We start from the raw sequence: 22,170 nt of genomic DNA on the forward strand, positions 1-22,170 counted from the left end.
TCTAAGATCATAACATCTTACATATCTAGTTCATTCTTTTCATGTTGCCAATGAGATGAGACCCACAGAGGTTATGATTGTCCCAAGATTTCATAACTAACAGGCACATGAGAAATGTTTCTTTGCTCTTAATCCTTTATTTCTCTATGTTTTTATAGTAGCTTATAAAGTAAATTTACTGTAATACATATTTGTAGATATCTGCTATGTACATGTACCGGCATTCTTCTCTCAGTTAAATATTTATAGAATTCCTAGGAGGTGGCAGATATTGTTTTGGGTGAAATAAGATTTAGTATATGCTTTCAGTAGGGACACTAAGAGCATGCATGATAGATACATAAATAAAATAAGTACACAAAGTATATCAGTTGAGGTGTTCTGATACAAAGCAATGCATTAGTACAGGGGGCCGAGGAGGTTCAGTGGAAGGTTTCTAGAGGAGTAGATTGCTATGTAGAGTTTTGAAGGCTGGTTATAAGTTTGGAGGCAGAAAAGCGAGGAAGGGTAGTCTTGGCATAAGGTGTCACTTAAGCAAAGGTACAAGTTTGTTTTTAGATATATTTTCTCATTTGGTTTTAGTGATAATTGGGGAAATTTGAATAAGGTCTGGGTATTAGATGCAATGTAAAATTACTGACATGAACAAATGGAGAGTATTAACAGATAAAAAACTGGATAAAAAACAGTATGAACAGTATGCTCTCATTTTAGGAAAAATGTATATGTGCACAGAAAAAGCTGGAAGAATCTGATAATTGTGTATTAACAGTGGTCATCTTTGGGTCTTGGGAATATGTCATTTTTCTTATTTTGCTTATTTGTGTTCTTAATTTTCTACAATATTCATGTACTGCTTTTGTAATAAAAGTTTATTTTAAAAAGAAGAATAAGGTCATTGGCTTCAAGATCACCTACAAGGAGGTTATAGATAGAGAAGAAAATGGACCTCAGGACTAAATCCTGGGAGAGAGGAGGGAATTTGAATTAGAGTTGAGTATTAGATGAGATGTAGTTACTGACATGAACAAATGGAGAGTATTAACAGAAATAAAACAAGATGAAAAACAGGAACTAAGTCTTGGGAGAGAGTAGGGAATTTGTGTCAAAGTTATATTATTCCAGCCCTGGTCGGGTGGTTCAGTTGGTTGGAGTGTCATCCCATACACCAAAAGATTGCGGGTTTGATCCCTGGTTGGGGTGCATATGGGATGCAACCAATCAATGTTTCTCTCACTCTCTCTCTTCCTCTCTCTCATATCAACATATTCTCAGGTGAAGATTTTTTAAAAAGTTATATTGTTCTAGACTATCTCTTGAGACTGGACTGTTTGAATAACCAAATCTCAAGTGATTGCCCAAGTTTGAGCCTGCACTTGTTTGCTTCTGACTTTCTTGGCATTGTTCTTATCACCTTGGCCCCTCTTGGCTCCCAGAACTGAATACCTAGAAAGTAAAAAAAAAAAAAGTTATGCTGCTAACTCTAGTACTGTAGAACAGTAGGATATTCACTCCACGTTTACATATGCTCTAGGACTGAATATGAGCAAAAACAATTGCAGTATATACCTGCAGCCTTCCTATTTAGGTGCACTTGGTATATATTAGTGAACAAAGCAGATAGTCCTTACCCTTGGAGGGGTTACAGTCTGGTGGAATCTAGGCAGTAAACATACAATTTACTATAGTAATATTTATTGTGCAGCTAATTTGTGCTAGGCATCACCCTAGACACTTAGGATATATCAGTGAACCAGACAGGCAAGGAGCTGTGCCTTCATGGAGCTGACACTGAAACAGGAAGTAAATTCTATAGTAACTTAGAAGGCAATAAACACTATGGAGATAGGAAAATGGAGTAAAGGGAGTGTGGGGTATCGGAGGTGACAGCTGCTAAGTGTTTTCAGCAGAGGAGTGACATGACCTGATTTTCTTCTATTATCATATGACTCACTTGGTTTGATAATATTCCTGAGAAGACAGAACCAAAGAGATCAGTTAGGAGGTCTTTTAACTAATCTGGGTACAGTGATGGAAGTAGTAGGAAAGAGTCATATTCTGAATCTGCTTTGAAGTTGGAGCCAGCATGATGTGGTGGATTGGAGGTGAGATGTGGAAGAGAGGCATGAAAGATAGCTCCCAGGTCTGAGCAATTGAAAGGGAATTACCATCATATGAGATGGAGAAGACTGGGTGGAGCAGGTTTAGGGGAAGATCAGGAGTTCAGGAAAACCAGGAGATCCTAGGGTTCTGGAAGCCAAGCTTAAGAGAATGTATCATGGAGGAGGGAATGATGATATGCTGTGTCAGTGCTGCTGACTCAAATAGGATATAAGGACTGAGAATGGACATAGACTTAGCAAAGTAGAAGTGTCTAGTGCTTAGAAGGACAGAATTGGAGATAGTGCATATGGAAAACTTGAAAAGTTTAACCCGTTTTAATACTGGATTGGTTGTCTTTTTTTGTCAGAATTCTTTAGATATTGGATACTAATCCTTTTAGGTTATATGTGTGAGAAAGGTTTCTTCCTTTTTTAAAAATAATTTATTTATTTGTTTGTTTATTTTATTTTTAGAGAGAGAGGAAAGGAGAAAGGGAGAGAAACATCACTGTGTGGTTGCCTCTCACTTGCGCCCCCAACTGGGGACCTGACATGCAACCTAGTCATGTGCCCTGACTGGGAATCGAACCAGCAACACTTGGCTCGCAGGCCAACGCTCAATCCACTGAGCCACAGCAGCCAGGGCTTAAGATTCCTTCCTTTTTAAATTTGTCTCTTTCCTTATGGTTTCTTTTGATTAGTAGTTCTTAATTTAGATGTTTTCAGTCAAAATTTCTCTTAATAGTTAGTGCTTTCGGTGACTTGCTTAAGAAATCCTATTCTATATTTCATGTTCAAAAAGACAAACCCCTGTATTTTCTTCTAAAAATTGTAAAAGCTTAATTTTGTAATCTCCAACTAAAATTTCCTAACCATGAATATAGCCAAAGATTTGGTGAAAATGTGAGGAAAAATTATAAATTTTGCTTTTCACATTTAACTTCTTAATCAGAAATGTATTTTTATATGTGGTATGTAGCAGGCTTTGATTTCTTTTTTTAATGGCTGTGCTATAGACATACTATATAACTTGGTACCATTTAATTTTTATTTTCAAATTCCAGCTTTGATCTAAATACCTTTTATTAAAGTCCTATATAACAGTCTTTTCCCTTAATGGTTAGTGTTTTTCATATCCTGTTTAAGAAATATTTGCCTATCCCAACTTCATGAAGATATTCTCTTAATGTTTTATTCTTAAAGCTTTATTTATCTTTCACATTTATTTTTAAGTATATTTTATTGATTATGTTGTTACAGTTGTCACAATTTTTTTCCCTTTGCTCCCCTCTGCCCAGTACCCACCTTCCCTCCAGCAATCCCATGCCCCTTAGTTCATGTCCATCAGTTGTGCATATAAGTTCTTTGGCTTCACCCTTTCCTGTATTACTCTTAACTTCCCCCTGTCTATTTTGTACCAACAAATTATGCTTCTTAACCCCTGCACTGTTTTCCCATTTCTCCCTCTTCCCCCTCCCAGCTGATAACCCTCCAAATGATCCCCATACCTATGATTCTGTTCCTATTGTAGTTTGCTTAGTTGGATTTTGTTTTTATTTTTTAGATTCAGTTGTTGATAGTTGTGAGTTTGTTGTCATTTTAATGTTCATAATTTTGATCTTTTTCTTAAGTCCTTTAGACATTTCATATAATAATGGCTTGGTGTTGATGAGCTCCTTTAGCTTTACCTTGTCTAGGAAGCACTTCATCTGCCCTTCCATTCTAAATGATAGCTTTGCAGGATAGAGTGATTTGGTTTTAGGCCCTTGGTTTTCATCACATTGAATACTTCTTGCCAGTCCGTTCTTGCCTGAAAAGTTTCTTTTGAGAAATCAGCTGACAGTCTTATAGGCACCCTTTTGTAGGTAACTCTCAGCTTTTCTCTTGCTGCTTTTAAGATTCTCCCTTTATCTTGAACCTTTGGTGTTTTAATTATGATGTGTCTTGGTGTGATCCTCCTTGAGTCTAGCTTGTTTGGGACTCTCTGTGCTTCCTGGACTTGTAGGTCTATTTCCTTTGCCAAATTTGGGAAGTTTTCCTTCATTGTTTTTTCACTTAAGCTTTCCATTTCTTGCTCTTTCTCTTCTCCTTCTGGCACCCCTATGATTCAGATGTTGGTATGTTTAAAGTTGTCCCAGAGGTTCTTAAGCCTCTCATTTTTTTCAATTCTTGTTTCCTCATTCTGTACTAGTTAACTGTTTTATTCTTCCTTATGTTCCAAATCATTGATTTGAACTTTGGTTTCCTTCCCTTCACCATTGGTTTTGTGCATATTTTCCTTCATTTCATTTAGCATAGCCTTCGCTTCTTCCCTTATGCATCTGCCATACTTAAGCATATCTGTCAAGCCCATGAGCATTTTTATCACCAGTGTTTTGAACTCTGTGTCTTTTAGGTTGGCTCTCTCCTTGTTTCTTAGTTCCCCCTTTTGGGCCGTACTTATCTGTCTCTTCATCTTAAGAGGCTCCTGTGTTTACCTCTGTGTCTTAGGTAGAACTGTCGCATGTATTATGTTGTAAGGGGCAGAGCCTTAGGTATTTGTCAGTATAGGGCGACCCGTTTCACCACGTTGTGGTGCTGTATGTGGGGGAGGGGTCTGAGAGGGAACAATGCCACTTGCTCAGCACTTGTCCCCTTTCCCAGGCACTTCTCCCACTTCTGTGTGGGACTGGTGCCCCTCTAAGCTGTTGCCCTGGTCCTCGTTCCTAGGGTGGGTGGGTCTGTGGATGTTCTAGGACCATGGGGACCCTTTAAATAAGCAAACTCTGCTGAGAGACCGGCAGTTTCTTTCTTCGGTCGAACGCCCACTGGTTTACAGAGTTAGAAAAAATGAGGCTTTATTTTCCATGGCACTGGAGTTGTGAGCTGCAGGGTCTGGTCTGGTGTTGGTAATGTTCCCCAGGTGTCCCTCCCCACTTTTTAAAACATATGGCTGCACTTTCCGCTGGCCTGCCACCGCTGTTGCCACTGCTGCTGCCACCACACTGCGTCCTCTCGGCTCAGGCTCCGCCCCTCCTACCTGTCTGGATGAGTATTTCTTCTTTATATGTTTGTTTGTTGGCCTTCCATGCAGCTCGATTTTCTGGAACTTCTAGATGTGTCTAGTTTTGAGGTAGTTGTATTCCTTCTTAGTTGTGGAGGCAGACGCAGCATGTCTGTCTAGGCCTCCATCTTGGCTGGAAGCCCAACAATTTCTATCCTTTAAAAAACTTTTAGTCTTTTACTAGGTGCATGCAATCTGTGAATTATGTCTTCTTGGTGAAGTTAACCCTATATAAAATAGAGGTTAGTGTGTTAAAATCTGATTTGTTGGCTACAAAACTACCCCAGCTTTCTTTTGGCTAATATTACTTGGTATATCTTCTTCCGTCCTTTTACTTTCAGCCTTTTTATTATTTATATTTAAGGGTGTTTCATGTAAGCAACATGATTATTGTTTTTATATCCAGCCTATCTTTTTACATATACTAATTACTCTTAGAAACTTTGAAGATCATCTCTTTTGTTTTATTTCATTATAATTTGTCTATGTGTGCATTTCTTAACTAACTACACTGATCCTTGAGCAATGCAGGGGTTAGGGGTTTTGACCCCCCCGTACAGACACAGTCAGAAATCTGCACATAACTTTTGACTCCTGAAAAATTTAACTACTAATAACCTTATGTTCACTGGAAGCCTTACTGATAACATAGTTGATTGGCACATGTTTGGTATGTTATATGTATTATATACATACTTTATTCTAACAATAAAGTGAGCTAAAGAAAAGAAAACATTAAGATCATAAGGAAGAGAAAATATACATTATTTATTGAAAAAAAATCCACATATATGTGGTTCCATACATTTCAAAACCATGTCAGGGGTCAACTGTATAAGTCAGCTTCCTGTACCTATGTATACCATGTGGTTTGCCTTTATCCATAGAGAATTTTGCTTTTGCTGGGAGCTGTGAATCTATACAATTCCTGAACTGCTGGAGCACTGTTCCAAGTTCTTGAACTTAATATGTGAACTTCCCTACCAAACAAGTCAGGGGCCTAGGCTCAGGTCTAGAGCTGGTATTGGCACCTGCTTCATGATGCCTACTTTTCTCCCGTCTTCTCACTGCTCGACTCAAAGCCTTTTCTAGTTTTTGTTTTCCCTTTTATTTTTTCTGGATTTCCCCTCACCTCTGTGATACAGCTATGCAACAAAAAATATTTCTGTGCATGATTGAATTATTTTGCAACAAATGGCTCTATGTAGTTTTTGATACTAACCTTTTTCTTTACATATCTTGTAAATCTTGTAGTCTGTTATTTATCCTCAGCTTTATCTTCAGCTATGTGAACATTCTTTAGTATTTCAAAATTCTCTTGTGGCAATCTCTAATACATGAAGCATATCTTTCTTTAACTGGAAATTTATCTTTCTTTAACTGGAAATTTTGTGATAGCCATTTTTTCTTTTTTTTTTTCTAACATGTTAGTCTTTTTTTTCCTTCTCTCCTGGTATTTCCTATTAATATGGATGTTGACACTTCCAATTCTGCCTTCCGTTTCTTTTTATTATTTCTTCTCTTCTTCTGACTTTAGTAATCTGTCTTTTGGCAATTAGATAGATAGCTATGAGTTCTTTATTTCAACAATTACATTTTTTTATACCTAGTAGGTTTCGTTGGTTCTTATTATATCTGTTTGTTTCTTCATATTACCAGTATCTTGTCTTTTCTCTTTGAGGTTATTTTAAATAGTTTTGTTACGTCTCATAGAGGCTGTTGACTTTATTTTCTTTTTCCCTATGTTTATTTATTTATTTTCCTTTTTATTGAATGTATTGGGGTGATACTGGCTAACAAAATTCTACAGGTTGCAGGTGCACAATTCCACAGGACATCATCTATACACTCTATTGTGTGTTCTCCACCTCTACCGACCTAAGTTTATTTTCTCTATTTTATTATAGTTGAATTTATTAGATTATTATATTCTTTCAGGGATATTAGTTACTTTGACCAGTAATGTATGTGGAGGTGGGAGTAATTTAAGTCCCTCCTGGTTTGCAGGGGTAGGAAGAGTACTGCTGATATTAAAATCTAGGACATAGACATTAGACAAATGCTCCTACTGCTCAGCTGAGTAACTTGGTCTACAGAGGATTCTTTCTTGGCTGTCTTCACTGTAATCACCCCCGTGTGTGGCAGTGGGGATGGGAGACTGCTGAGGGCAGCACTTATCTTCCCAGCTCCTCCTTGACCCTCTCCCTGCCTCTGGCCAATTCTATTGTTTTTCTGCCCTGTAGCAGTTATGTGGTAGGTATTGTGATTCACCCAGCGCTAAACATTTAGGAGAGAAAACACCCAGAAAGTTCTTCCTTAGCTTACTCCAGTTTTAAAGACTTGGTCTACTTCCTTTCTAAGCTACTTCACTCCCCTACTCACTCCCAGGACTTAGAGACTTCCACCATTTATATAATAACAAAGACCAAGAATTGACTCAAGTGCCCATTAAAAGGAGAGCAGCCAAGTTTTGTTATATTCACAATTAAATATTACACAGCAGTGCAAAAAGAATGAACAATCCTAGGAAACTTAAATTTAGAAAGCACCCCCTGCCAAATGTATACAATATGAGATCATTTGTATTAAGCTAAGAAACCAGTATTGTTTAGAGATACACGTAAATATGATGAAACTATTTGAAAAAAGATTAAAAGGGACTGTGAACACACACACAGTTCAGAAGAGCTGCTATCTCTTGGGATGGAGAAAGGTGGGGAGGGATATATTGCTTGGATATGCACAATGACCTTGGCAGTCTGGTTCCTAAGATGGCTGGAGTTGCAGCTGCTTAATTCATTAATATGTTTCAGAATTTATATATTCCATGTAATATTTATACATACAAAATATATCATAGAAATAATGTTCATGGCCAAAAAACTTGATCTGAAATACTTCTTATGTTGTGTGTGTATCAAGTATTTTACAAATGAATACATTTACATCTTTCTAGCATTTAACTATATCAACTTATACAAAAATAAGCAAAATTGAAAGAGCTACAACATACTGAATTGTAAAGAGTTCACAGAACACTAGCCTTCAAACTAAGTAAAAAGAAAAGAATGCTAAGTGTTTGTTTCTAGATTATTTACTGTACTATATTTTAACCAGATAATGCTACTGTTTTTTTTAAAGCAACAGGGTCATTAACACAACCACAGCTTTGTTTTTGTATCTTTAGTTTGTTTTGTTACAAATTATGTTGATTTGAAAGGATCCCCAGAAGTGTTTTGCATATTTTCCCATGCAAAAGACATTAAAGCCTAGGCAGCTTCTAATCATCATTTACAAAAAGCTAAACTTCAGTGACCAAAACATTTTTATTTTTTTCTCTCTAAGTAACTTTGTTTTTAGCATATTTTTATCTCTTATTTTCTTCTCAGTGAGGTTAATTTCATTTGGGACTCAGTTGCTAGTAGTTTTGTAAATACTTATTTTGTAATAGACTGTATTTTTAAAAATAGTTTTAGGTTTCTAGTGAAATTGAGCAGAAGGTACAGAAATTTCCCATATATTCCCTGCCACTGAAACATGCATAGCTTCCCCTATTATCAACATCCTCAACTACAGTGGTGTATTTGTTAGAATTAATGAACCAATATTGATGTATAATTACTAACTAAAGTCCATAGTTTACTTTAGGGTTTACTCTTGTCTTGTACATTCTGTGAGTTTTGACAAATGCATGTTATCATGTATCTACCATTATAGTGTAGTATACAGAGTAGTTTCACTGCCCTAAGAATTCTCTGCTCTGCCTATTCATCCCTCCCTTCCCCCAACCTTTGGCAACCACAGATTCTTTTACCATGTCCATAGTTTTGTCTTTTCCAGCAGTCATGTACGTGGAATCATACACTGTGTGGCCTTTTCAGATCGACTTCATTCACTTAGTAATATACATTTAAGGTTCCTCCATGTATTTTCATGGATCGATTATTAATTTCTTTATTGTGCTGATAATATTCCATTGTTGGATGTACGACAGTTTATCCATTCATCTACTGAAGAATATCATGGCTGCTTCCAGGTTTTGGCAATTAGGAATAAAGCTGCTGTAGACATCTATGTGCAGGTTTTGTGTTAATGTAAGTGTTTGAATCCTTTGGGTAAATACCAAAGGAATGTGATTGCTGGATTGTATGGAAACAGTATGTTTCATTTTGTAAGAAACTGCCAAACTGTCTTCAAAGTGGCTGTACCATTTTGTATTCCCAACAGCAATTAATAGAGTTTCTGTTGCCAGCAGCATCCTCACCAGCATTTGATCTTGTCAGTGTTTCGGATTTTGGCCATTCTGATAGGTGTGTGGTGGTATCACCTTGTTGTTTTAATTTACATTTCCCTGATGATATATGATGTGGAACATCTTTTCATATGCTTATTTTCCATCTGTATGTTTTCTCTGCGACATGTTTGTTAAGGTCTTTGGTCCATTTTTAAATCAAGTTGCTTGTTTTCTTATTGTTGAGTTCGAAGAGTCCTTTGTATGTTTTGGGGTAATAGTCTTTTACCAATTATGTCTTTTACAAAGATTTTCTTCTAGTCTGTGGCTTGTGTTTTCTCTTGACGATGTTTTCTGCAGAGAAGAAGTGTTTTATCTTAATCAAATCCAGCATATCAATTATTTTTTTCATGGATTGTCTCTGGTGTTTATCTAGAAAATTATCACTACACTCAAGGTCATCTAGATTTTCTCCTGTGTTATCTTCCAGGAACTTTATAGTTTTCCATTTTTACATTAGGGCTGTGGTTCATTTTGACATAATTTTTCTGAAGTGTATAAAGTCTGTGTCTAGATGCATTTTTTTGGTGTGTGTGTGAGGATGTCCAGTTGTTCCAGGCTAATAGTTTTGCTAGTAGCTATAACTTACCTGTTGTGTGTGATGAATCCTGTCATGTCCATCATCATTTTCTTAAATTTCTGTGTGTAAACCAATGATTCATTTATAATTTTTAGAGCAGTTATTACCTAACTTGAAAATAAAATAGCATTTTTCAGCTAAAAATTAAAGAAAAATTACCCAAAGCTTAAAAGAATCACTAAATTATACTGTATCATAATGTGATGTGTTACACATTTTGGTGATATTGTACATTTCTTACAGTGTAACAAGCACAAGCACTGAGAAACTGTCACTGTACATTGCTGACATTTAGCTGATTGTGATGTATATGTTTGTGCACTGAGTGCACTCACCAGGAGCAGCTGCATTCAGCATTGCATAGGGAGTGGTGGTTTCCAGTGGTTTCCGATTCAGACTATAATATTTGAATGAATCTTATTTTTAAAATTAATCTATTTAAAATTCAGTTCTAATAAAATACAGAACCTTTGAATCATCTCTGTAAAAACTTATTTAACATTTTCCTCTAGAAATGTTAAACAATAATGGAGTGTTTGATGTATAGCATGGGGCTTTGTATACTGTAAGCATTCCATAAATATTTGCTATCATATCTAAATATTTTAGTAAATCTTTATATCTTAAACATCTGAAATATCTTAGATATTTTAATAAACCAACTTTAACTGTCTTAAATATGAAATGTTTTTTGTAAATACTCCTCAAGAACATATCAGTAGAAGTGAAGTGAGCCAGTCAGTGAAAGACAAATACCATATGATCTCACTTATTTGTGGAATCTAATGAACAGAATTAACTAACAAGCAAAATAGAATCAGAGGCATAGAAACATGGGACAGACTGACAGCTGTAAGAGGGGATGCAGGGGCTGGTTGAAAGAAGGTGACAGGATAGCCGAAGAACATATATGTATGACCCATGTACATGGAAAACAGTGTGGGGATTGCCTGAGGGAGTGGGGGAGCTGGGTGGAAGGGGCAAATGGGGGAAATTGGGACAACTATAACAACATAAATAATAAAATATAATTAAAAAGAAAAGAAAATACAAAGCTTGTAAGACTGTGTCCTGGTGTTTATTCTTGCTGCAAAATACTAAATTAACCTTTTTTCTTATTTACAGGCTGAAAGGTCAGATTCCAGAAATTAAGCAGACTTTAGAAATTCTGAAATACATGCAGAAGAAAAAAGTAAGTGTATTTTTGTCTGTAAATGTGAATGAACCAGGGTATTTCAACAGAGATGCATCTTCCTTGACTCTCTGGTCACTGGTATTTGATCTGTGCTGGAAGATCCATTCCACCTTCTTGAGCATATGTACTGTTGTATTGACAGTGTGCTTCCATGGTAAATGTGGTTTTTGTGGCTTTCCCCCCTAAATCATGTTTAATTCTAGGGCCCATACTTTTTGGATTATTTTTTGTAATATTTGCAAAATTTAAGTGAAATTTGAAATTATTTTATTTATGAAAAGAAGATGTCTTATTTTGAAGTAGCAGCATCTAAGGGTTTTGTTACTATTCTCCCTAAGAATAAGGAATGAATCCAAGACTTAGCTGGAAAGAATCTTAGAAATTATATTACATATTTTCATTTCACAGTTGAGAATACAGATACGGAGGGATTATGCTTAACCAGTGTCACATAGCTAGTCACTGGCAGAACTGGATTTGAGACTCTTCTGAGCCTTAATTCAATACTCATTAAGTACAAGCAGTGTGCAAAGATTGAATTTCATAAGGGTGTTGATTTAAAAGATTATATGTATGAATGTATATGATTTATTACTTGACTGGTAGATAACTGCATTTCCAGTACATTATTTATTTTTTATTTTATTTTTTAGAGAGAGAAGAAGGGAAGGAAAAAGAGAGGGAGAGAAAAATCAATTGGTTGCATGTACCCCAACCTGGTACCAAACCTGTAACCCAGGCATGTGCCCTGACTGGGAATTGAACTGGTGACCTTTCACTTTCTGGGACAATGCCCAGCCACCTGAGCCATACCAGTCAGGGCTCCAATACATTATTTTATGTGGCAAGCTTTGAAAGAGACTTCAGAAAACTGGTTGGTTGGGCATGAAGCACTGATGAAGTAATAATAATAGCTAACTCTTGTGCAGTGCTTACTCTACTGGGCACTGGTGTGTCTGTGTCAGCTGTGCTTGTGATGGCCTTCAGAGGTGTAGAGAGTATTATTACTCGTATGCTACAGATGAGGAACCTGAGACACAGACAGGTTAAGTGATATACCAAATTTACACAGGTGGTAGGCAGTAGAGCCAGAATCCGTGTCCCTCCACACCCAACTATCTGGCTCCACCTATTCATTTCTTTTACCGCTATACTTAGTTTGCATGATGGTACTGTTTTAAATGGCTTAGGTTCAGCTGTGAGCTCTCCTTTATAGCTTTGGTATTAAACTCGCCTGTTTATAATACTGTCATTTTTTTTGAAGGAGTCCACCAACTCACTGGAGACCAGATTCTTACTGGCAGATAACCTGTATTGCAAAGCTTCAGTTCCTCCTACTGATAAAGTGTGTCTGTGGTTGGGGGTAAGTAAATGTAATAGCCGTAGCTTCCTTGACTGATATTTGTTTTTCCTAACACAACAGTATTGTTTGAGCAGTGTTAATGCTCATCTCCCTTTGACTGTTGAGGGAAGGGGTGGAATTCAAGTAGCCCATATTAGAAACTGAGTGAAATTAGGAGTGTGATGAAGATTGTCACAAACATGCTCAAGTCTCCTAAATAAACAAAACTGACCAAAACCCTACTTCCCTTCAACTAACGCTTTATCTCTTACATGTAACAGAAAGAAGTGCAGTAGAAGTAAAACAGAAGGTATTGCTGCACCTGAAATAAATGTTTCTTCCCAGTAGGAGCTTTTAAGTTCTAGAAAGGTCTCTCTAAACATAAGGGGGAAAGATTATTACAAAAAACTTTGAGGTTGAAGTCTAGTTTTTAAACCATACATTTCAATTTTAGATTATTTCATAGACCTTGACTTTGATTTTTCCTATCTTACTCCTCTCAGTCCCCTAACCAACCCAATTCTGATTGTGTAGCTAGCTGTCCATAGGTCTTGTTACCTCGAGCAAGTTCCCATACAAAGTAGAAAGTCATGTGTACCACTCCCAGCTTTCCCCACCAGGAGGACTTCCCCTTGCTGCTGTTCTGTTGAATCTCCCCTGAGAGACACTTAGTGCTATGAAGGATGGGCAGCTTACTACACAGAAACTCACCTCTCTGTGTTTTAGTTCCTCCTAATTTTTGTTAGTTGTAGTATTTTCAGAGTTTGTATATTTAATTCTATACCATAATTCCCATACTTGTTTAGTTTTAGTTCTATAAATGGAAGCAGTATTCACCCAGTGGTTAAAATCCTAGGTGTCATTCACCTTGGTTTCTCTTTCCCTCCACCCACATTCCATCAGCAGGTATGGATAAGATAATTCCACAAATTAGCCTGAAACAACAGGGAACTCTGGTAAGAATTATGGCTGGAGCCCACCTCACATCTCATACCAGGATGAATTCTGCATGGATCACATATTTACATGAAATACTGACACCATCAAAGTTTAGGTCAAGTCATAGATGACTTATTTTGTAACCCTGGAATAGGAATAGGTTTTTTTTTTTTTTTAGGCCACAAAAGTCAGAAATCATAAGCAAAGCCAAAAGACAATGAACAGGAAAAACATTTGTAACTCTTATTGCAGCAAAGGACTGACAGGTTTGCAGGGTGACTTAGAGTTATGTTTTGGGCATGTCTGTATTGAGATGCCTATTAGACTGTCACATGGAGAAGCTTATAAGGCAGTGTTTGAGAAGTGACTCTACTAAGGAGAAATGCTTGGCACAGGGTACTTTCTGAAGAATGATTGATGTTCTTTTGACATGAATGAAATGTTTTTAAATATATTTTATTTTTTCTTGTTAAAAGTAACCAAAGTGCAGAAATTTTCTGGAAAATAAAAGTAATAAGAAACAGCAGCAGTTGACTCTGAGGAATGAGGTTGTGGGTCTGGAATTGGAAAGACATGTACTTTTCATTGAATTTTTTTGTCCTATCTGAATTTTAGATAGTTTTCTAATTATCATGTATTAGATTATCAAGTCAAGTATTTTTGTAGCACCTACTTTGTACCAAACACTGTCATTTTATCTCATTTGATCCTTACAACAATCCTTTGAGTAATTTTTAAATTCCATTTGTCAGATGACAAAAGTGGTTCAGGAAATGCTCTGTGGTAAGTCAGGTGATAGGAGTTCAGAGCTAGAGAAGGTATGGTTCCCCACCTCCAGAGAGCATGCATCCCCAAGTGTTGGTAGTAACACCAGCTCTTCAGAATTCCAGATACAGTCACCTTGCCTTTGCCCCTGGCATCTGTCGGAGGCAGGAAGAGGACAATAGAGGAGTAAATGATATATAATGTATGTAAATATGTTCTCTAATGTAGGGGTCAGTAAACTTTTATAAAAGGCCAGAGAGTAAATATTTTTGGTTCTGTAGACCACTTGGTCTCTGTTGCAACTCACTCAGCTCTGCCACTGTGGCGTGAATGCAGAAATGAGTGGAGAATAGCGTGCGTTCCAATGAAATTTAAGGCACAAAGCAGCCAAAATCCAGCTGGATTTTGCCCAAAGCCTGTGGTTTGCCCAACCCCTGTTCTGACCTATAAAGCATTATGTAAATATTTAGTAATTGTCATGACTTTCTCTCTTTAGGCTAATGTAATGCTTGAATATGATATTGATGAAGCTCAGGCATTGTTGGAAAAGAATTTATCGACTGCCACAAAGAATCTTGATTCTCTTGAGGAAGACCTTGACTTTCTTCGAGATCAATTTACTACCACAGAAGTCAGTATCCTTTCTTTAAAAAGAAAGGGAGGAAAAGATAAAGATGTTTTTAACATTCTTACTTGCATTGTTTAATGAGAAGAATGATTCTTAGACCAGTCTTACCTTATGCCACTGACTTCTTTCTACCCTCCCCCAGTGTACCCCAGATTCCAGATAATCTCAGCCAGTTGTTCTTCTTACCCTCCCCCACAATGCATGTCTTCTCACTTTGTTCCTCTTACCTGAAATGATTTCCTCCTATTTACACAAGCATCAGAACATTTCTGAACTTTTTCTAACCCCCTCAGGGTGTTTTGTTATTCCTCTGTGCTTACTTAGCACTTTGCTACATAGTTCTTTATTTGGTTTCCACGTCAGACTGAGAGCTCCTCAAAGTGTAGAATCTCTACTTTCTCTTTTCTTCATAGCATGTAGCACAGGTTAGCCATTGAGTGCTTGGGTGAGGGAAAGCAGACCTGTGTGAGGCCTTGAGTAAGAGTGGTGTATGTAAACACTTTGTCCAGAGGAGAAAAAGACCTATATAATTCCTAGAAGGTAACATAGGAAAAAAACGTAGATGACCTTGGGTATGATAATGACTTTTTGGATACAACACCAAAGTCATGATCTATGAAAGGAGTAATTGATATGTGAGGGCCTACATAGGGTGCTGCTTGTGAAAAGGAAAAGATGTAGGTGCTTAATAAATTGAGTGAATGTCCTGTTAAGCCAAAGGGAAGGTGGAAGATAAAATTATTGATAATTAAAGTGTACTGATTTAAACATTACATGTAACAATATGGTTTGAATGTTCTTTGAAGTTTCATGGATGAGAGGCTGTCTTTAAAACTCTTGACAGTATCAAGTACATATTTGTTAAATATAATACCATAGCTGGTTATATATGCTAAACAGTTGTAAATTTGAGGCCTTGGCTTCATTGTGGTAGAATTTATTTCCAATAATTTCTTAGCAAGTGGTATTAGAGCAAGATGGCTTACAACATTACTTGTCCCCAGTATTTAGTGTGTGTGATTTCTGTCTTTGATTCAGTGTGTGAGTTCATACTTAGTCATTTACATAAGTTATCTTCAGAATTACATTTGCATTTTCTTTGACAATTCTTGCAGATATGGCCAGGGTTTATAATTGGGATGTAAAAAGAAGAAACAAAGATGATTCTACCAAGAACAAAGCATAATGCTGGCAACAAAAGATGTGGTTCAGTTTTCCAAACATGTCCTTAAAGGTTGATATAACTTTGAATGTTTTTTTAACAGTAAGAATAACTAAAACTTTTTAAAAAATTAAACACCATTTTATTTATTTATAAAAACAAAATTAGTTTCAAATATTTTATTAAATTAGCAGTATTTTTATTTTTTACTTTTTGCATTTCCAACAAAGTAAATGCAACTTTCATCATTTTTTTTTTTGTTGTTGTTTGCCATAGGAAAAGTCTTAGTTGAAATGACTGAAAACTGATGTATGCTATGGAGGCTGAATTCTGGACACTTTAGCACAGTTTACTTTTTTCTTTATTAGCTGATGCTACTCTCACTTGATGTGGTTAAGCCATTTTAGAAGTAGGAAAAAGTCAGTTTGAATATTTGCCAACTTGCTTTTCTTTAGTACGTGTGGGACTTTATGGTCCTCTATTGCTGTTATTTGTCTTATGTAAATGGAGTTTCATGAATTACTGCTTAGCCAATAACTATATTATAATACTCTGTACTTTTCAGGAAGTGGTCTTTTGCCTCCCTAAACCTTAAGAGGGCTATTGAGACAACACTTTTTCTCTTCTATAAGTGCACAGTGTCTTTGCAATGCCAACATGAGAACGATTTCGGCCAACATGAAATAAAATTACCCACTCAAAACTCTTGGCTAAGGTGATTTTGTATTTCTTAGTAGTTCTCTAAAGCAGCTGAACAGGAATATTAAGATAAATAAAAATCTGCAATGATTGAAAAGACTTGTGAGTTTTTTTATTCATGATAAAACCTTATGTGAGTAGTAGAAAATTCCCATGGAAAGTCATTGGTACAGTGGCTAGTAGTGGGTGATACAGACTCTGGTTAAAATGCAAATGTATTATTCCATCTCCATGTAGTAAAAAGTATACTTGTACATGTCTTGTACTTGTATGTCATGATATTAAAACTGTGAAGTTAAAGATGGCATGGTACTTTTTTCATGTTATTCTTTCTAAAATTAACATGGGTATTTTCTCATATTTGTAAAGTTTATTTATTGGTACATATAAGTTGCATGTCCCAAGACATGTTTGTAGAAAAAACATAAAGGCCCTTTCGGAGGAGTGCAAATAAGCAAATAATTAAGAAAAATTTGAAAGATACCAAAGTTCTTGAGTCAGTTTTTCTTTCATAATTTTAAGTTCCCATGTTTTAGAATTTGAAGTTTCTAAACATCTTGAGATATTGTAAATACTTTTCTGCAAACTTTACTATGGTAAGTATATTGGTACAAAATGTCTTTGGTAATATTAGTACAGGAATGTTTTGCTCAGATCTTTATTTTCTTAGTTTAAGTCCATGAAATCCATGATAAGAATTTTTAGGTATTCCAGGCAATATAAAGAGACATGGCTCTTTAGAAATATAAGTAAAAGAACAAAAATTAAGTTAATTATTCAGTAAATATATATATAAAAGCACCCAGTATGTTTCAGGAATGGTGTTAGGCTCTGTTAATTAAGAAAAAGAAAGACATTTAAATTTGCCTCAGCCAAATTGTTTCTTTTGTAATGGTTTACATTTTCAGAATACCATAACTAACCTGATTTGACATGATACGTTCAAGTTTAATTTTAATATTAGTATAATACTCCTATAGAAGTACTGGGCAAAAGATTGACTACAAAAGTTGATACTGGGTAACAAATGTTTTAGAAATGCAACAGGTTTAACTTTTTCCATTATAAACAGATGTTCATTTGAGAAAATTTAGAAAATGGGGAAAAAAGATTTTGTTTCACTTGTAGTTTCCCTTAACATTGTCTTACATTTCTTTTTCTATGTGTAGGTTTTTTAAAAAACATAATTGAAATATTTTTCTGTGTAATTTTTATCCTTTATTACTTAACATGGAATTTGCTTAGTACATAGTGCTATTACATTTAACATTTTACTAGTTTCAGAGTAGTAGTCAAATGGGTGAACCTATAGCAAACTGTGATTCAGAGTTAGACATTTGGGTGGTTTTAAAATTTTTTTCTCTATTATAAGTAATAATTCCATTTACATTTTACATAAGGCTTTTCTTTGTATTTCAGCTTTTTTCCCTGAGACTAGATTACCAAAAATGTACTTAGGGAGTTAACAATTATAGAATAGCATTTTATTTTCTGGGTAGTTTTGTCAGAAGCAACAGCAGGAGCTGATGGAAAGAAAGCACAATTTATCACCCCCATTGTCCTCCCGCCCTACATCATACAGACACTGATAGCTGCAGAGGGAAGGGCCTTATCCAAGGCTGTATAACTAGAATGTGGCCCAGATCCAGCTCCTGAGCAAATTTACTTCCCTCTGTACCATGATGCCTCGCTTCTTTATTTATAACTAAGTTTAGTAAAAATGTTAAGTTTAATCCTTTAGTGAATGAATACTCTTCTTTGTATGTTTGCTGTTCTCTGCCCTAAACTTCAGTGATAACCTTTAATGGTCTTAAACGATTTCTTAAAGGCTTGTCTTGGTTGGTTCTAATCCCATACCCTTTCGATGGCCATGCCTGTGCCTATTTGGTACTAATGTGGGACTCTGTCATCTCTGAAGACACTGCTGAATGCATGCGCAGCACCCATCACAGCTCGCGTTGGGTTCAACTACATATGCATTTAAACTCCCAAGACCTGTATAGGCCATGTGTGACACTAGTTTACTTTGGAGGACACGAGACAGGCAAGACACCATGACAGGTCAGCTTTAGGCATAGTTCTTATGTGGGAATTCTCACAGCAGTCCCAACAGACTATACAGATGGGTGCAGGAATCACTTGGTGTAGAAGCCCTAAGGGACCACCTCCTGTTGTAACAATCGCCTCTGCATAGCATCCCCATGTCCTGACCAAAGATAGATCCCAGGAACAACGGGTACACTGCACTTGGGAAGCCAGAGCTATGACTCCTGGCAGGTATTTCTGAGCACTCAAAGCCCTACCAGCTTGGACGCAGAGTACCACCTAGGGCATTTTACCAGAATCAAGCTCTGGTGACACAGCTGATGGTCCACCTTCATCATATTTCTAGGGGAACTGAGCTAGAAAGCTAATTGAAGGTCAGTTTGTCACCTCAAAAGAAAAAAGGGGTTTAGTACACCTCTCATAGCTTTTTGAATCTTGCATAATCATGGCTCAGTTTTTGACAATGGTTCAGTTCCTTTTCCAGTTCTTTTTATATAAGCACCTCAGGTAATAACTGCCTCTGCAAAAAAAAAAAAAAAAAAAAATGTAGTACCAGTTCATGTATTTTAAAGGGCTGGGTGGAAGCATTTCTGTTCATATTAGGTGAAAGTAAGGCATCATCTGGGAAGTTCAAGTAGTCTTCGAAGTTTCATAATTATATAATGGATTGGAGAAGCCATAAATTTAATGAGACTTTATGAGGTCATTGCACAGTGACTTTTTTAGACGTGGCTAAAACATAAAATCTCTCATTTTTAACACTTTATTTGGATATTTTATAACTACAACCAGTGTCATAAAATATGGACCTACTAATTTATTTTCTACATATTAATACTCTGTACCTAGGGAGTACTGCTTATATGACCAGTTGTGAGAAGGAAACAGTTTGTGGCTGGAGAAACTGGTTAACATGTTATGTGCACAGAACTGCTTTTGTTGTTTTTGTTATAAGCAGAAGCTGTCCCAGGGTACTATTTACACATGAAAACTGAGGATTGTGCCTTAAAGAACTTTTATTTGTGTCCCTCTCTCTTGTTTGATGTCAGATTTGGTTATAGACACATTGAACAAAAAGCCTGGACTTAGTGTGCACAGTATATTTGAGCAGTTTGTATATAAAGGATCATGCCTCTTGGCCATGATTTTCAAATAATTTTGTTTAGTCAATTGTGTGACAACTCTACTTTTCTTCTGGGGATGCTTTATTTGGAAGTAGGCTATGACCAAACTGGAAATTTCTTTTAGATTCTTTTAGCTCTTCAAGAAAACCCATCTTAGACTGAATCAGCTTATTTTCCCCAGATCAAAGCTGTGGATTCTAGAGAGTAAAAAATACAAAAATTAAAAAGCAAAAGGTCAGCACACGACAATCTCTTAATATTCACATCCTTGGTTACTTCAGCCCATGTGTGGCCTGGATTGGGCAGTAATTTCTTCTCAGGTGGTCCAGAGGCAGCTTAAGAATTAAATTTGAATTGACCCTGGATACTTAATTCCAACTGTACTATAACAGTTGGTTGTAATACCAGAGCAAAGTGACAATGCTAGCTTTTCAGTGTTTGTTGTATTTTTGGTGTCACACTGAAACACTGACACCAGTATTTGGTTAAAAAGTGGGCTGTGGTTCCCCTTGTCTTCTCCACTTGGTCCTCACCCACCTGAGAGATGACCAAGGCCTAGGCTGACCTTGGCTTTCTGGCTAGAGTCTGCGCAGGTCGGATGATAGGGGAAGAAGATCCTGGAGAAAAAATTTATCCTAGGAAAAGAGTGGTGAAGTCCCAGGACAGTAAAGAAGGTCCTGAAAAACAAAAGGCAGAAGGAGCAAGGAAATTTGGTCCCGAAGCTAGGTGGAAGCAGGGCAGGCAAGCTGGGAACTAAGCATGGAGCCCCTTCCCTTCCTCCCTGCTCCCTTCCTTGATGCTCCCCCTATAAAATCTGGATACACTGAGAAATTCTGAAAGTAGGTGGGGCCCAAACTGGTTCTGGGAAAAATTCAGATAACTAGCAACTCTAGAGAAAATTACTCATTCATAGTAAATAATAACCAAAGAATCAGCATGTGCTCTACCCCATATATATCTGCCCATTGTCAGCCTGTATTTGTAACCCTATGCTGAAGTACTGGGGTGACACATGTGTAGAGGGAGGAGCTCTGGAAAGCGACCCCTCCAACTCCTGGGTTCCCTATGTGTTCCTAATTAACATACTAAAAACTTCTAGAACTGCCCTACCTTTTGTCATCTAGTGGTTATGGTTTTAATGATGCCCTATAACCCTGTTGCCAGATCTGTTGCCCCAGAATACAACAAGGATGCCAGCCTGTTAAACCGACCATGCCATTGTCCAGGGACAGCCAACTGACCTGGAGTCTGCACGATCCTTCCCCATGTGGGAAGGCCACCCTCCCCTCCACACCCCCACCCTTTTTAGGGATTTCTGGACCCAAAGGTAGGTAGGACAACGACCATGTCCAGCTTGAAGCAGCTAGAGGAGCACGAGACCTTCGCCCATTGTCCTTTATAAGATTATAAAGGGTCTTAAGTTTGAGAGGAGGGAATTGTTACAGTGAAGGGCCTCCAAATAAATAAACGTATGAACGAACGAATGAGTGAATGAATAAATGAATGAATGAAAGACTTCTAGAACTCGACAAAAGGATAAACCACTGCCCAGTTTTCAGACTGGCCACTGGGTGGTGTATGAACTAAGGAAAGATCTGATGCAAAAGCTTTGAAAACTGAACTGGCATTGATTGGAACAACAGCCCACAGAGGCCAAGTTGGAACACGTGACATAAACCCATCTAGATACATTGTCAGCTAAATCAATAACATTCTCGACAGAATTTTAACAAGATCCAGGGTTGCATAATATTCAAAATGTTCAGAATACAAATAATTACATGACATATGAAGAACGAGGGAAACATTCACTCACATGAAAAGGAAGACAAAATACAACTTTCTGTAGATGATGACATAAAAATTAATAAATTAGGGTACAAAAAAGTAAAATTGATAAAACCAAAAGCTGGTTCTTTGAAAATACTGATAAAAACAGATCCCCAACAACTCTTAATAATAAAAAAAGATAACATCACAAAGAGGTTTCTATCCACCAATACAGAGATTTTAGAATTATGCTAAGTATAGTTATATACCAGTACATTTGAAAATCTAGATAGGATAGGTAACTTTGAAGACAAATGTAAATTACTGAAATTTACTCATGAGGATGTATGTATTGAGATAGGCTATGTGATGCTGTGGTAGTCATTCCCAATTCCTGTGACCTTATGTCCTTTGCATGTTGGGGTGTCTGCTCCATGATCATTTCACTCTGGAATTCAGGCTAATGGGAAGCCTACATCATAGC

The 22,170-nt window shown here is 36.8% G+C and overlaps 1 protein-coding gene across 2 annotated transcripts in view; it reads left to right on the plus strand.

Moving 5' to 3' along the window:
- Positions 1-17,050, plus strand: part of VBP1 (VHL binding protein 1) — a 38,387-nt gene extending 21,337 nt beyond the window's left edge. Inside the window, exons 3-6 of one of the 2 annotated variants that reach the window (XM_090264312.1) lie at positions 11,142-11,208; positions 12,476-12,574; positions 14,754-14,892; positions 16,001-17,050. In XM_090264312.1, coding sequence (XP_090120438.1) covers positions 11,142-11,208; positions 12,476-12,574; positions 14,754-14,892; positions 16,001-16,071 — 376 coding nt within the window. In that variant the 3' untranslated portion in view covers positions 16,072-17,050. The remainder of the gene's footprint in view (positions 1-11,141; positions 11,209-12,475; positions 12,575-14,753; positions 14,893-16,000) is intronic. The other variant, XM_090264311.1, reaches the window with a different exon arrangement.
- Positions 17,051-22,170: the final 5,120 nt, after the last annotated feature.

This window comes from Furipterus horrens, unplaced genomic scaffold, assembly GCF_987537825.1.
Source record: "Furipterus horrens unplaced genomic scaffold, mFurHor1.1.pri manual_scaffold_17, whole genome shotgun sequence".
NCBI lineage: Eukaryota > Metazoa > Chordata > Mammalia > Chiroptera > Furipteridae > Furipterus > Furipterus horrens.